The sequence below is a fragment of the Polypterus senegalus genome, unplaced genomic scaffold (assembly GCF_016835505.1).
Source record: "Polypterus senegalus isolate Bchr_013 unplaced genomic scaffold, ASM1683550v1 scaffold_567, whole genome shotgun sequence".
Taxonomy (NCBI): Eukaryota; Metazoa; Chordata; class Cladistia; order Polypteriformes; family Polypteridae; genus Polypterus; species Polypterus senegalus.
This window is the reverse complement of record NW_024378375.1, coordinates 9,619-23,973: the sequence shown is the minus strand read 5'-3', so window position 1 is coordinate 23,973 and position 14,355 is coordinate 9,619. Positions and strand designations below refer to the sequence as shown.

Sequence of the window (14,355 nt, the reverse complement as noted above, 5' to 3'; positions counted from 1 at the left end):
ACTACACTCAGTATGGGCGCAGATGTAGAGGAACAGGGCTGGCTGGGGTGGAACTTTTGATGAAATTTGATCGAGAACTAAGGGGGCAATTACTTTTTCACGATGGAATAACAGGTAATGCATAATTTAAAGGCATGAAGTAGCCCTTTAGAAATGGTGGTCTGTGTTCACTTGGGTTCCCTTTACCTTCTGATGATGCCCACTGTACCACGTGGACTCCATTTGGAGATATTGGTGGAATCTCCCATCAGAAATGGTTTTGTCGCTCTTTGCTTTCCTGATCGGTGAGTTTCAACATCTGTTTATTTGCTCCTCTGTTCTGGAATTCCCTTTGCTTGAGGCCTCGTGTTCTTCTAGAAATCTCATGGAGATGACTACACTCAGTATGGGCGCAGATGTAGAGGAACAGGGCTGGCTGGGGTGGAACTTTTGCCGAACTTTGATTGAGAACTAAGGGGGCAATTACTTTTTCACGCTGGCATAACTTAAAGACATGAAGTGGCCCTTTAGAAATGGTGCTCAGTGTTCACTCGGGTTCCCTTTATCTAATTAAGCACTTTGTCTGAACATCTGAAGCCACTCATTGTGACAAATACACAAAACTGGAGGATGCCAGGAAGGGGGCAAATACTTTGTCACAGCACTGTCTGTCATCAGGTGGCCCAAGCCCCCCGATGTCTGCCATCCACAACTATCCCCTAAAATCTCTCAATGTCTTCTCGCAGGCCCAGGAATCTCGAGCTACGCCACCAACCCTCCGGCCGCCGGTCAGTCCCTCAAGGTCTGCCTGGACACTGCGGTGGCCGCTGTCCCTCAAGAGAAGCAGCGGGAGGCTCCCATCTACCTGGGTGCCACTGCTGGCATGCGACTGCTTAAGTAAGTTGGTCAGAGGACAGTGGGCCAAGCACGCCAGGAGGGGAGGGGGTATCGGTGGGCACTGAGCATCTTACTGCTGCCATCCCACAGCATTACCAGCCCCAGCCAGTCTGACCAGGTCCTGGCCGAGGTGGCCAAGTTCATCCAGCTCTACCCATTTGACTTCCGCGGCGCCCGCATCATCTCTGGAGACGAGGAGGGGGCCTACGGTTGGGTGACCATCAACTACCTGCTGCAGTCCTTCATCAAGGTCAGTCCATCCAGGTGGCCTCGTCGTTTCCTCCACTGTCCCTCCTGTCCATCTCTCCTTCTGCACTTATTGCTGTGGCCTGCTTTACTTCTCAGGGTGCTGGTCGCCTGCCCTTTGCTGTTCTCGTGTCCCCAAGTGCCACTCGCTTTGTTTCTCGAGGCTGTGGCCAAATAAGTCTGTCAGGTCTGGTGTTTGGTCAGATCATCTCCATTGGGGTCAGTTTGTCCAACACCAGCCCCATTTCTGGTGTCACTTTTTCTGTGGCCTGCTTCATTTTTCTGACCAGTGGTCACTTTATCTCTGTTTTTTTCCCCTCTTGTTCTTGCAGAAGCGGGCAGCTCTCTTCTGACGTCTTCCATTTTGCCTGAGTGTTGGTCACTTGCTCTGTGTCCATTCTGGTCAGTTCCTTTGGGGCATTCTCTGTTTCTTATTGCGCTGGCCACTTTGTCTGCTGTGCCATTCTCACCAGGTGGCGCTCTCGCTCTCCCTTTTAGTACACATTTGAAGGCAAGTGGAAGCTGCCAACTAGTGCCAAGACCCTCGGGGCGATGGATCTCGGAGGAGCGTCCACCCAGCTGACCTTCACGCCGGCCGTGGCCATCAAAGACAAGAACTACGAGTCCAACTTCACCCTCTACGGGAACAAATACAACGTCTACACGCACAGCTACCTGTGTTACGGCAAGGAGCAGGCCATGAAGAAGGTGCAGGCCAACCTGATCCAGGTGAGCCACTTGGGGTGCGGGGGGGTCTGGGAACTGTGAGTGGACGTGACTGACCAGAACTTGAACCAGTCACTGACCAGTAAGTGAACAAAACTGACCACAATGTAAACTAATGGTTAAGGAGCAGGCCGTGAAGAAGAAGGTGCAGGCCAACCTGATCCAGGTGAGCCACTTGGGGAGCGGGGGGGTCGTCCCAGGCCTCAAACTGTGGGTGGACATGACTGACCAGAATATGAGCTCCATCCATGTTCCGCCACTTGTCTGGTTGCAGGGGCACCAATCTGCACAAACATGGCCTGCCATCCCTTTTCCCTGCAATCTCCTCCTTTTCCTCTGGGGGGATACTGAGGGGTCCCCAGACCAGCCGAGAGAACTGACCTCTCGAGCATCTCCTGTGTCTGCCCCAGTTGGAGACACTGGAGTAGAACAATGAAGTCCCCCATGGAAGGAGCACCTTCCAGCCCCTCCCCTAAAAACGTCTGTCCACTTTGTGACCCTAGGAGTGATGTTGTGGGGGGCGGTCACCAAAGGCAAGGGACCAGACTAAGTGCACTGCAGACCACCCTTATGAAGTTTTAACGAGGGTCCAGTAACCTCACCGGCAGAAAAGGAAACGGCTGCCCTGCCCTGCAGCCAAGCCCTTGCAGTGGACCCACCAGTCATCAGGGTCCGGCTCGATGTGGCACGGGTGGCAGTGGAAGGCATGTGACATGGGACGTGACCTCTCTGGCTAGTGTGGCAGGTGGTGACGTGCCCTCTGGATGTGGCTGGGCTCACCTCACCTGGAGGAGAAGGACTCTGGAGTTGCCCAGGATGGTGTGGGTTTACTCATAGCCCCCCAGCTCTGCCCACATACTTGGGTCACATGTCTGTTCCTTAGAGTCGGGGGAAGGGCTGTGCCCATTGTCATTGGTTATGTGCCAACAGTTGGGTCAGAGTGTTTGCCTAAACTCACAGGATTCACCATTAAGGAGCAGGCCATCGGGAACGTGCAGGGTGACGCGCCCTGAAGGCACAAGTGACCCCGAATGTGAATTCCAGTCATTGACCACTAAGTGGACACAAATGACCAGAGTCGTGGACTCTTTGAATGGACGCTGGACTCTGATCCCTCCTCAAGTGGCCTGAGCTGACCAGATGGTGACTCACAGCACAGTGACTGACCACAGGGGAGGGTCAGCTGACCAGATGTGTTCCCATCTCACTGACCCTGTTGGGCACACAGCTGGTCAAGGCTCCTTCCCACTGACCATGCCAGAGCAGCGTCTCTCACTGTCCACCTCTTTGTTTTCTTTAGCCCTCAAGTCTCTCAAATCCCATTGACCACCCCTGCTACCCCACGGGCTACCAGCTGAATACCACACTTGGCGCCATCTTCAACTCTCCCTGTGTCTCGTACTCAGGCAACTCCAGCCTCAGCATGCTGGTCATCTTCACCGGGACAGGCAATGTCAGCAAGTGCCAGGATATCATCAGGGGCATCTTCAACTTCCAGGCCTGCAGCTCGAAAACAGATTGCACCTTTGATGGGGTCTACCAGCCCCCCATCAGCGGCAACTTCTTTGTAAGTGCTCCGGGGGAAGCTGGTGTCCAGGGCCAGGGTGGACGTGTAAAAATGTCTGGTGAGAGGCGATGCTGACCAGCAGCCCTGATTGTCCAGAGCAGGCTGTCCGCCTCATCACCAGGGGTCTCATGTGTAACGCCGTACGCACAATTCACACTAAAACATGGCGTACGGAAAAAAAAATCCAAATGCGTAAATCTGTGCGCACGCCAACTTTCCAAATTCCAACGAACGTGAAATGTAACGCAGGTGCACGCGCCTACAGCCCCACCCTGACTCCTCCCAGAATTTCACATAATTTAATAAGCAAATCAATATAGACAGCCCCTTTTATCGGTGCTTTGTTACAAGACAATGGCAGAATCACGTGGGATTAAAAAGAATTTCAGCGAATAGGAAGTGGAGGCAAAGAATAACATCCTGTTTGTTGGCTTAAGCAGCGGTGTTAACAACAAAAGAAAAGCAATGGAGTGGGACAGCCTGGCGGAGACACTCCAAAGTTCAAGTTCAGAAAGTTGTGATGTCAAAGTCACCGTGAAAAGCGAGTCGCAGCCCGCCGTCTGTTTATTCTGCTTCAGACAACAGCAGACCCCCGTGCTGAGGACGCGAGTCCACGTGTTGGTGGCGCTGCTGCTCACACACCTCGGTAACCAGCGGGTGGCCTTCTGGCTGTGAGCGGACAGACGTCGTTCTGGAGTTACAAAGTGGATGAAGTAAGAGGTGTGGCCAATTCATTTAGGATATGAGGGCGGTACTGCGGAATGCTGACCACCAATTAAATGAATTGGCTAAAAAATAAATGCATCTCATTACCCGTCTTCACGTTCTGCTAATTACATTCAAACCAAGTGGTAAGGCAGTCCGATGGCTCTGTGGACTGGAGAACCGCACATTTAGAGGGGAAATGCTTTCTATTCACATAAGCAGACTCATTGTGTAAAGGCGCCCAGCGAGCGACACAGCTGATCGATTCTCTGCTCTTTATTGAGGGGACTTGCTGTGCCTTTTGTCACACCTGTCACTAGAAGCCCCTGCGACTGTGCGGAGCTGCCTCTGCTGCAGAAGATGTAATGTCAGATCATTCTTTTGGTGATTTGTCCTTTGCTGATGTCACTTGTCCGGCGTCCGGTGTCGTTGTCATAGCAATGTGTGTGCAGCTGACCACTAAGATTTCATTTGGAAAACCGGACATTGCTGCCTGATGCGCTTTGACGTTTTCCAGTTCAACCACAGTGTGAGGAAGCCTAATATGTATCTGGATGACAAGCGGATAATACCATCTTATACAGCGGGCATGGCGCGACTCGGTGATGTTTGCGAAATACCCGATCGGTCAGCAAGTTCATGTTGATAAGTTCCTGCGACTAAAAACTCCTCAAAATTATCGACTGAGAAGCTTGTCATCATCATCATCATCATCATCTGTCGATACGAGGCGCTCTCTTCTGATCCTTCCATTGGCGATGTCCTCAGCGGCTCGTTTATACTTCACGTTCATAACGCGTACGCGCACACATCATGGCTGCTGCGAGTTCCCAGCGTTCATTTGACTCGCCACCGGAGCGGGTCCTCAGAAATTAACGCGACGCGAGCGCGAGTTGCAGTCCCACCAAACAGGTGTGTGTGTTGTGTGGGGGGCGCAGTGTGATAAAGTCGGAATGTGACGTCAGAGTCTCTGTTTACTATCCGCACGTGACAGAAAGCCGCTTTGCAGATCGATGTGTGCGCTTCGATGTTTGATGAACGGCTCGATGTGGTGAAGCAAAACGCCGACGTACAAATACATTCGTGGTGCTTTGATATTCAAGCGTCGCATATTCCCCATCGTAAATGACGCCACTGTGTGTGTATTCACCTTGCGATGAGCTGATGCCCCATCCAGGGATTGTCTCTGCCTCGTGCCCTTGTGCCAGCTGGAATGGGCACAACCCCGGATTGATAGATGTAATTATTAATCATCCTTTTCAGAGATGTGACGGTAAGGTGTCCTCGGAATTTAACGGGTGTTTCAGGCAATTCACAGCACCGCGAAGCCGAATGTTTTCTCCCCGTGATGATATCTTACACTGCCACCTGGTGGAATCTTCCAGATTTACGTAAAGTACACGCGCAGTATGACCAGCACACCGCTTACGTAGCAGTAGCGTCCACAGGCACGCGCATCATGTCGCGTGACGTATCAACCCGGCCTAACAGCGCTAAAGCCTGGCCATTCTGTGGACCGTTATATTGCTACTGGTTAATTACAATCAAGTGCCTTAAACTAATAAACAATATGCGGTTAATTTCAGTGTATTGATAAAGGGATGTTGATCTGAAAAAGAAAGGGAAACCACACTGGAAGAGTAGCACTGCTTTGACGCTGGGTGCTGCCAGTCTGCCAAACCGCCAAACCGAGCCCAGAACTTACATACGTCAGGGTATGAGCTACCGTGGAAATATGCGCGGCTTTACGCCAAGTTTAGGTTTTATACATCGCGATTTGAGCGTACGCGCCGTTTATACACGAGGCCCAAGATGGCCACCATGACATACGAGTGTCCACGTCAGGGCACGGCGCTGTCTTAGATGACTGCAGGCATTTCTGTTCACTGACCACGTCAGGCGCCATTGTGAGTCCATGCAGTGCTTCAGGATGACCGTGACAAGCATCCACGTCGGGTCTCACTATGTTGGCCATGCTGTGTGTAATGGAGTCCCCTGTGAAGTGCTGAGCAGTGTGGCAGGGGCACATGGTTACCCCCCACCCATGCTAATTGCCCCCTCTTGTTGCTGTCCACAGGCGTTTTCTGCCTTTTTCTACACGTTTGACATTTTAAAGTTGACCCCTAAAGCATCGCTCAGCGTCACTTTGGACACCATCAGCAAGTTCTGCCAGAAGACCTGGGCTCAGGTGAGTGCCCGCCCGCCTGTCTGTCTGTCTGTCTGTCACTCTCTGTCTGTGTGCCAGTGACAGCAGTGCCCACCGTGTCCTCACCTCCCTCGTGTTTTTCAGCTCAAGGCCGAGTACCCCACTGAGAAGGAGGACCGCCTGCGTGATTACTGCGCCTCAGGCTACTACATCACCACCCTCCTGGTGAACGGCTACAAGTTCAACGGCACATCCTGGGACAACATTCAGTTCCAGAAAAAGGTATTGGCCGAGGGTGTGTGTGTGTGTGTGTGATAGGGCAGTAGGTGGGCACCACCTGGCATCTTACCTGCTTGTCGTTGTGTGTCCCACAGGCGGATGACATGGACATCGGCTGGACGCTGGGCTACATGCTCAACTTGACCAACCTCATCCCTTCCACGTCCCCCGGCCTTGTCAGAGGTCAGGGTTCAGGCGAGTGGACAGCCTCCATCTTCTTCACCGTCTTTTCCATATTCCTCTGCTTGCTGGCCTTTAGTGTCCAGTGTCTTTGGAAAGTTGACCACTGAGGCCCGGACAGACTGGATGTGTGTGACGAGTGACCCCTGCAGTCTGTCTCTGCTATCTGTGGGTCCAGACGCTGTTGGAGTGGACGACTGGTGAGCAGCAGAGCAGATCTGAACCTACAGGGGGTTTCCATGTTTGGGCATAATGATGGGTCACCACACACATGCACGTGCATCTCCCCCTGACCTCTGACCCTTTACTGCTGAAATTCCCTACACCCACACACAGTTCTCCTCTCACCATTGACCCTTGAACTTAACTGTTGACTTTGGACCCCGACCCCTAACATTGACCTTTGATCCTGTTCTCCACGTGACCTCTCCATCCCACCACTGACCTTTGACTGTACTATCCATATGTGACCCCTGACCCCTTCTTCCAGATTTCCTGGCTTTGATGCCCCCAATGCTTGAACCCCACCCTTTTGTTCAGGGCCTTTCCTTAAACCCCTCAGTTCCCATCTTACCATTGACCCTCCGTGGTGCCCACTATATTAGCATCCCCTGTATATCCTGGTATCACAAGGCATTCCTGCTTGACCCCTGAACCCCCCCACTGCCCCCATGCATTGAGGACCCTGTGCTGATGTCATCTGTCCAACCCCCATGCTGCCCTGTGATTGGTCAAGCTGGGAGTTTGCTGGTTTGTTTATTTGTTTGTTTTTTTTGTACCTTTTATGGACGCCATGTTGAATGAATAAATGTGTGGCCGTCATCTTACGAGTTGCCTCTTAGTTGTGCCCCCCAGGACTGGATGTCCACGTGTGCTGCCTCCCCCCCAATCCCACTCAGCCATGTAACTAAGCTGATGTGCCACTCTGTTACCCAAGGGGTGTTGCACAAGTTTTGAAGTTGGCAGAGCTAACAAGTGTGCCCCCTACTGGACAATGGGCACACTGAACTCATTTGCTGCCATTGACTCTGAGCAGGACAGCCTGGAATGTAAGGCCAATGCACCCGGGCATGGAGAGGGGGGCACCTGATGGGCTGACCTTCACATTGTTTGTCACATGAGAGATGTCATCAAATGCCTGTCAGGACAAGAAATGTCCTGCCCGGCTTATTGTGGGGAAGTGCAACAGTGCCCTGCTGCAGGGAGAATCAAGAGAAAAAGAAGCTGCAGGGCACCATCTCATAAATGCCAGTCCAGTAGTGAGCCACCCTGACCAGAGCTCCGATGCCAATGAGCAGAATCTAAGACTCTGCTGCCCTCTAGTGGAGAAGCATGCAGTGACGTGTGCTGTGCAGACAGACCACAAAGGTGTATCCGACACTGGCACCGCTTCACGTGCAGGCCTGGCAGCAGGGAACCATGACCAGCATAGAAAATAACAAGTGACATATAAAGTGACAGACTAGTGACATCCATTAAGTTTTATTTTATAGAGCACCTTTTAAAGTGAGCGCTGTGATCAAACAATCAAAATGGTGGAAATGTATAAAGTGGGTAGCGGAAGGCTGGGCGCCCTGGCAACAGGGCAGGCGTCTCCCTTGCTTTGACTTTAGGGGTCCATGGTGCTCCTGGTGGGTAAGCCAGCCATACTGGATGCTGTGTGGCACAGGCTGACCTTGACATTAATGCCAATTCTGCCAACTGGCGCACCCCCAGACAGCCCAAGTGATGGTGGATCTTAGCCCTCTGAAGCCACCTTAGCACTTGATGCCACTTTGAGAATTAAATGTAGGACACAAACTGGCACTCATTTAGAAGATTAAAATCTCAAAATCTAAATATTGATTCTTCACAGTCCCAAGGTCCCGGGTTCAAATCCCAGTCTGGATTTTCCTTTCATATCCCAAAGATGGACATTTCATTTGGCAACCCTAAATTTTGCCCATTATGAGTGGACCCTGAAATGAACGGGCACCCCACCTGTGGTTTGTTCCTGGAACTGGACAAGGAGTGAGTGGGAGACGGCCGGCCGCTGTCTATCTGCTCTCAACGTCCTTCATCGACTCTTTCCCGGCTCTTTCACTGCTTCCTCGTTTCCCAGTTACCCCTGATGTTCTCCTGAGGTCGGAGGAAGTGCCGTCCAGCGAGGGGCTTCATGTTCTGATTGGTCTGATTGGTGCCTGCTGGGCCTCCATCTCCTTGAGCGGTCCTTGTGTCCTTGTGCGATGGACGTGGAGGCCACTGGTCAGCCATGCTAACTGCAGAGCAGGGTGATGCTGCGGTCTGCCACGGCAAAGGCCGGATACAGTGGTGCTTCAAACTGACCGTGGTGCGAGTGCAGGATGGCACAGGACTCAGGGTCAAAGAACAGCAGCTGCCCGGCCGCGTAGTCCAGCAGCACCCCGACTCGGGACGGACGGCGCAGCAGGTGCAGGGACCGGTGGTGGCCGGCGTGCGAGAAGCAGTAGTCACCTTCATAGTGCGACAGGACCCACGAGTGGACATTGTAGCCCAGACGCGTCTCACTGGATTTGCCCTTGCGTGCCAGTCGGCTATAGGTGACCCCCAGCTTGTAAGCCGAGCTGCCCTTCACTTCCACAAGCCAAGTGACCACCCCGCTGCTGAAGGGTGGCACGGCCAGGGCATTGGGCCACTCATCGAAGCGCTCAGGGCTGTACTCGCAGGGCTTGCGCTCCCTCTTGGGCAGGAAGGTCAGCGTGCGCAGGTCAGCAGAGATGCCCAGCAGAGGACTGACCGTCTTCTCATTGATGGCCAGGGTGGCGGGAGCTGGAGGGGCAGCAGAAAAGGCGAGCGTCACTCAAACTGTGGGACTCCCCGGGCGGCGGTCACTCACCTGGCCTGTCCCTCACTCACCTGCCCTGCACATGAGCGCTGCCGTCGCCCACATTCCCAACAGCAGGGGGCTGCGGGTGCAACTCGAGTCGAAGTCCAGCTGCTTGGAGTCCAGCGGCTCCAGCACGTGATCTGCGTCCTCAGCCCTGTGGTGGGGGGGAAGGAGAGCCAGTGAGTGGACAGTCCACCTAACCCTGAGGGGACCAGCATTAGCAGGGACCACCATGCTGGTGTGAGGGCAGGCCTGTGATGGATGCTTCTGAGACACTGGCATAGACCCTCTGGTACACTGGTCTAAGGGTCTGTACTGGACACGTACTGGTTAGACTGGACTCCACTCTGAGCAGTGGTCTAAGTTCAGCATTGACCACCTGAGAGTGGACATGCAGGACCACAGATCTGAGAGCGGACCTGGACTGGACACGCACTGGCTGAACTGGTGCCTATTGGTGTGTTCTGGACTGGTTGATACTGAGTGCCCACTGGTTATACTGGTCTATGCTGGACTCACTCTGGTTACACACGCTGATTAGACTGGGCCCTGCTCTTCTCCACTGGTTTAACTGGTCCTGGGCTCACTCCAGTCATGTTCATCTGAGAGCAGACGGCTTCACAGTGGACACCTGAGGCCACACATCCATACTGGACACCTACTGGCTCTTCTGTGTTAATGGTCTGAGAATGGACACACAGATGCACACACTAGTTACACCAGTCCATACTGCTCTGTACTGACCCTGTCCTGGCTGAACCGGTCTTACTGGGCTCACACCAGTACTGTCCATCTCAGAGCAGATAAATGGCTCCCTACTGATGGCCGGCATAAGCTCAGGACACAGCAGCTGTTTCAGTGGTCTGAGAGTGGACATGCAGGGCCACAGATCACAAACTGGACATACTGGTTAGACTGGACTGACTTTCTAGTTTCTATTAATGTCAGTTGGCCAGGTATCTGCTGGACAATCAGCTCCTGCTGGGCCTGTTACAGGGGTCCTAAAGCACATCTGTACTGGACCTGCTGTTACAGAAGGTCAGGGTGGACACACCAGTTATGCAGATCTGGTTAGACTGGTCTGTGCCCTCCGTTACCTCCAAGCCCCTAATTACAACCTGATGTGGTGGACGGTGCTTACTTTTCTAAGATCTTCTTGGTGGACATCTGTGAAAAAGAAGAGAAGCAGCAGTCAGTCAGGGGATCTTCAGACAACATGTTTGACCACCTGCCTACCTTAACCACCAAATCACACCATGAAGGACAGGTCACTGACCCCCTAAACCAATAGGAGGGCAGCCTCTCCTGTGTAATGACATGGGGGTACCAGCAGGTGGCCAACTCCACTACAGCTTGATCAGTGGTGACTGACCTGGTGGAGAGTCAGAGTGAAGGTCACAACTGCCACCCCTTCAGACTGAGGTGTGCGCCCCACAAGTCAATGGTCAATGGTGCCCCTTACCACAATGTCGTGGTCATCCATTTCAGTGAGCGCGCTGACCAGGTGGTCTCGGATGCTGGAGATGAGCTGCAGAGACTCGGCCCAGTGAGCCCTCTGAGTCAAGCCATTCTGATTGGCCCGCTCTTCCTCGCCGTGGATGACCTCCAGCAGGCGCTGCTCTTCCTCTTCACAGGCGTCCCGCACAAGATTGAAGCGCTGGACCACCACCTCACGAGCCGCACTGGCATCGGCCTGCGGAAACAACCGGAAAAGATGATGACGCACTTGAGGACTGACCAGTCCAGCTGGCCTGCAATGGACCGACTGACACTCGAGACCTCCGACACAGCTGCCCCTGGGCTGTTGACCCTTCGCTGACCCACTCGTCATGGTCACCTGAGTAAACCAGCAAAGGTAATTAAGGCCCCAGAGGTGACCAAACCAGTCTGGTTAATCAGCAATCAGGCCAGCACTGGAAAGACTGGCTACTCGGCCAGGCTGGGCGGCCCACCTGGGGCATTCCAACTGACCGGTCCAGCTAGACGGCCAACTCCTGTCCTGTACAACAGACTTATCATGTGGGGGGACTGGGGGGGCTCCTGAGGACACACAGGTGTCCACAATAAAGAGGTGACAAATGGACACTGTGTCCACAAGAAAGAAAGGGGACAGTCGGAGACTGCAACCATTATAAATAGGAAATATGAGATGATGGTGTCCATCAATAAAAAGAGACGTGATGAGACCACATCCTCTATGAAGTGGACACTGCGTCCACCATAAAAACAAGACAGGAGAAGACGGGGCTCATTGTTAGAGAAGGACATGAGGGGACATCGTCCACTAGCAGACAGACATGAGGGGACATCATCAGCTGTAAATCACACACATGAAGACGCTGTGTCCACCGCACACCAGTTCCACAAAGATGATGGGCCCATTATGAATGGGGGGCCATGTGGGAACTGCGTCCACTATAAACCAGACAGGTACGGAGACCACATCCACTATGAGGAGACCACGTCCATTAAAGCACAGGCGGCATGAGATGTTCCTGAGTCTGCCAAGACACGAGGACATGACGGCTGCTGCAGACCTCAGAGATCTTAAACCACAGACACATAAAAGCCACCTCCACTGCAGACCAGGCAGTCGTGTCCACCATCAGTCAGTTTCTTAGAGTGGGCTGCACCCTCGCAAGTCCCCAAGCTGTGACCCACCTGGACGGCCACCTTTCTGGCTGGCAGGGTGACCTCAGTGAACCTCTCGACGGCGCTCCTCTTCAGCTGCAGCTTCTCACAAAGGTCAACCAGCTTGTTCTGGAGCAGAAAAGGCAGAAAGAGGGAAACACAGATGGGTGGTCATCTCCGTCCACTCGGCACCCCCAAACCCACCACACCCCTCATTCCCCGGGGCGGCCACTCACCCTGAGGGACGAAGCTCTCTCGCCCACGGACGTCACTCGGTGTCCCTTGCACTCTCCGGTGATGGCGCACTTCGAGCACACCAGCCGATCTTCGGTCCAGCAGAACCAGTCGAGCTGCGCGCGGTGCTCGCTGCACCGGCGGTCGTCTGTCCCCGTCAGTTCGAGGTCGCCGTCGGGGTCCTCGGCTCCGCTCAGCACAGCTCGGCTCTTCTCGGTCTTGTCGTTTGGCTGATCCCGCGGACCCACATCGAGTTCGGTCGCCTGAGCCATCGTGAGTGCTGCCCGCCGCTCGCCGCACCTGTGCACAGGTAAGAAAGTGACAGGCAAATGCGGAAGTGCCGGAGAAGGTCACCCCGGGAAACTGCTTGGGGGCTTTCAATCATTTACAACACAAACACAACGGTCAGCAGAAATCCAGAGTGAGGGGGGCGGGGACAGGCGACACCTCGGGGTCGGGCGACACGGAAGGCTGGGAATCGAGCGGCGGGGCAGTGGGAGTTGTGGGCACTTAAACTTAGCAGAGGGAGGCGCGTGAAGAATCTGACGGGGGACTGGGAACGCGGGACAGGTGACATTACAAAGACACACACACACACGTGACCGCCGCGCCCACCGCGCGCCCCTCGCCCCTACCCAAACGACCGCAGATCGAGGTGGGCTCCGAAATCGCCTTACCTGTCCACGTCCTGCCGCTGCGGCACACCTGCCTGCCCAGGTGCTTTGACGAAACTTCCTTCCTGTCCTTTTGCGGTCGCGCTGCTCTTCCTGCTTCACTCCCAGAACTTGGCTTGGTTGGCTGGCAGGCGGGCATCTCTGGGCTGTGTGGCGTTGTGTTAGCGGCCGGTGAGTCCAGATTGGCAATCTGTGCGGCCACCCCGTTGAAGCCCACTCGGCAAGTCCCGCCGAAATGAAAACCGCCGGGAATTCGGAGCTGCGAGCCGGCGACGCGATCGGCTGTTGGTGTGTGTAACGAGCGCGTCAGCTCTCAAAGAGGGCACAAAGGGGACATTGGCAGGGGGTAGTGTCACAGCACTGGCGGACAGGGACACTGTTATGTTCTGTACTTTGGCCACGAGGTGGAGATCGAGAAGATGTACAGAGTGGTCGAGATCTAATTATGCAGATCCAGATCGTCTGAATGACTTTGATTTATGGTGGGACGATTCCAGTTCGGGTGATTTTCTATATAATAAACTTAATAAGTTATAGTGTAATGAAAATTGCATAAGTAGATCTGGACCACCCTATACAAGAGAGAGTGATAAGAACAACTAAACGTTCGGAGGACTTATTGTTTCTTGTTGTTGCGTCCAGTTGTTGGATTAAATCTTTAACTTTTGGACACTGAGTCTTTTGATTTTATCCTCTGACAACTTAACAGACACACAGACCAGGAAAATTCAGAGACCCCCAGACCAGCCACCCACTACACGCTTCCAGCGTGTACGCCTTTCTTCCGCTCATCCTCCGGCACTGGCCATGCTAATTCTGCCCAATATGAATTCTTACCCTGATGGATGTCCTGGGGCAGCAAGGTGGCACAGTGGTGAGGACACCCGGGATTCACATCCCAGTGTGGAGTTGGCATGTTCTCCCCGTGTCCACATGGGTTTCCTCCCAGAGTCTATAGGTTGGGGAGGCTTGGCGACTCTAAATTTGCCATCTGTGTGTTCGTCTGGCGCCGTGTCCACCTGTTGTTCCTGCCTTACACCCGATGCTTGCTCGGACGGGCTCCAGACCCCCATGGTCCTGCTCAGGACAAAGCAGGTTTAGAATATGAATGGAGGGATGGATGGCTCAGGACCAATAATCAGACACTTGTGACATCAAAGGACAGACACAAAGAGAAGAAAGCCTGCAGGACTGAACCACCCAGAGATAGCAGCGCCATCTAGTGGCACAAGCTAACACTGGTGCC

At 53.6% G+C, this 14,355-nt stretch overlaps 2 protein-coding genes across 2 annotated transcripts; one reads left to right on the top strand and one right to left on the bottom strand.

Annotated features, from left to right (window-relative positions):
• Nucleotides 1-592: 592 nt before the first annotated feature.
• Nucleotides 593-7,547, top strand: LOC120519578 (ectonucleoside triphosphate diphosphohydrolase 8-like; the record flags this gene model as incomplete). The annotated part of the gene is made up of 7 exons (XM_039742523.1): nt 593-876; nt 967-1,126; nt 1,621-1,851; nt 3,149-3,415; nt 6,198-6,308; nt 6,411-6,548; nt 6,641-7,547. Coding segments are annotated over 7 exons (1,386 nt in total), but the record flags the coding sequence as incomplete, so codon positions are not given.
• A 644-nt stretch (nt 7,548-8,191) lies between these two features.
• Nucleotides 8,192-13,390, bottom strand: LOC120519577 (B box and SPRY domain-containing protein-like). The gene is made up of 7 exons (XM_039742522.1): nt 13,113-13,390; nt 12,438-12,735; nt 12,232-12,330; nt 11,033-11,263; nt 10,712-10,737; nt 9,600-9,724; nt 8,192-9,512 (listed from the first exon to the last, which is right to left on the bottom strand). The coding sequence occupies exons 2-7, from the start codon at nt 12,705-12,707 to the stop codon at nt 8,980-8,982; spliced, it is 1,284 nt and encodes a 427-aa protein (XP_039598456.1). The 5' UTR covers nt 12,708-12,735; nt 13,113-13,390; the 3' UTR covers nt 8,192-8,979.
• Between the last annotated feature and the right edge of the window lie 965 nt (nt 13,391-14,355).

What these genes read in the sequence shown, in the direction of transcription:
- LOC120519577 (XM_039742522.1), bottom strand. Translation starts at nt 12,707, where the DNA reads ATGGCTCAGGCGACCGAACTCGATGTGGGTCCGCGGGATCAGCCAAAC. An exon ending in AGAGAGCTTCGTCCCTCAGG is followed by an intron (nt 12,331 to 12,437) that starts GTGAGTGGCCGC and finishes TTTCTGCTCCAG; the next exon opens with AACAAGCTGGTTGACCTTTG. An exon ending in AGCGCTCATGTGCAGGGCAG is followed by an intron (nt 9,513 to 9,599) that starts GTGAGTGAGGGA and finishes CTGCCCCTCCAG; the next exon opens with CTCCCGCCACCCTGGCCATC.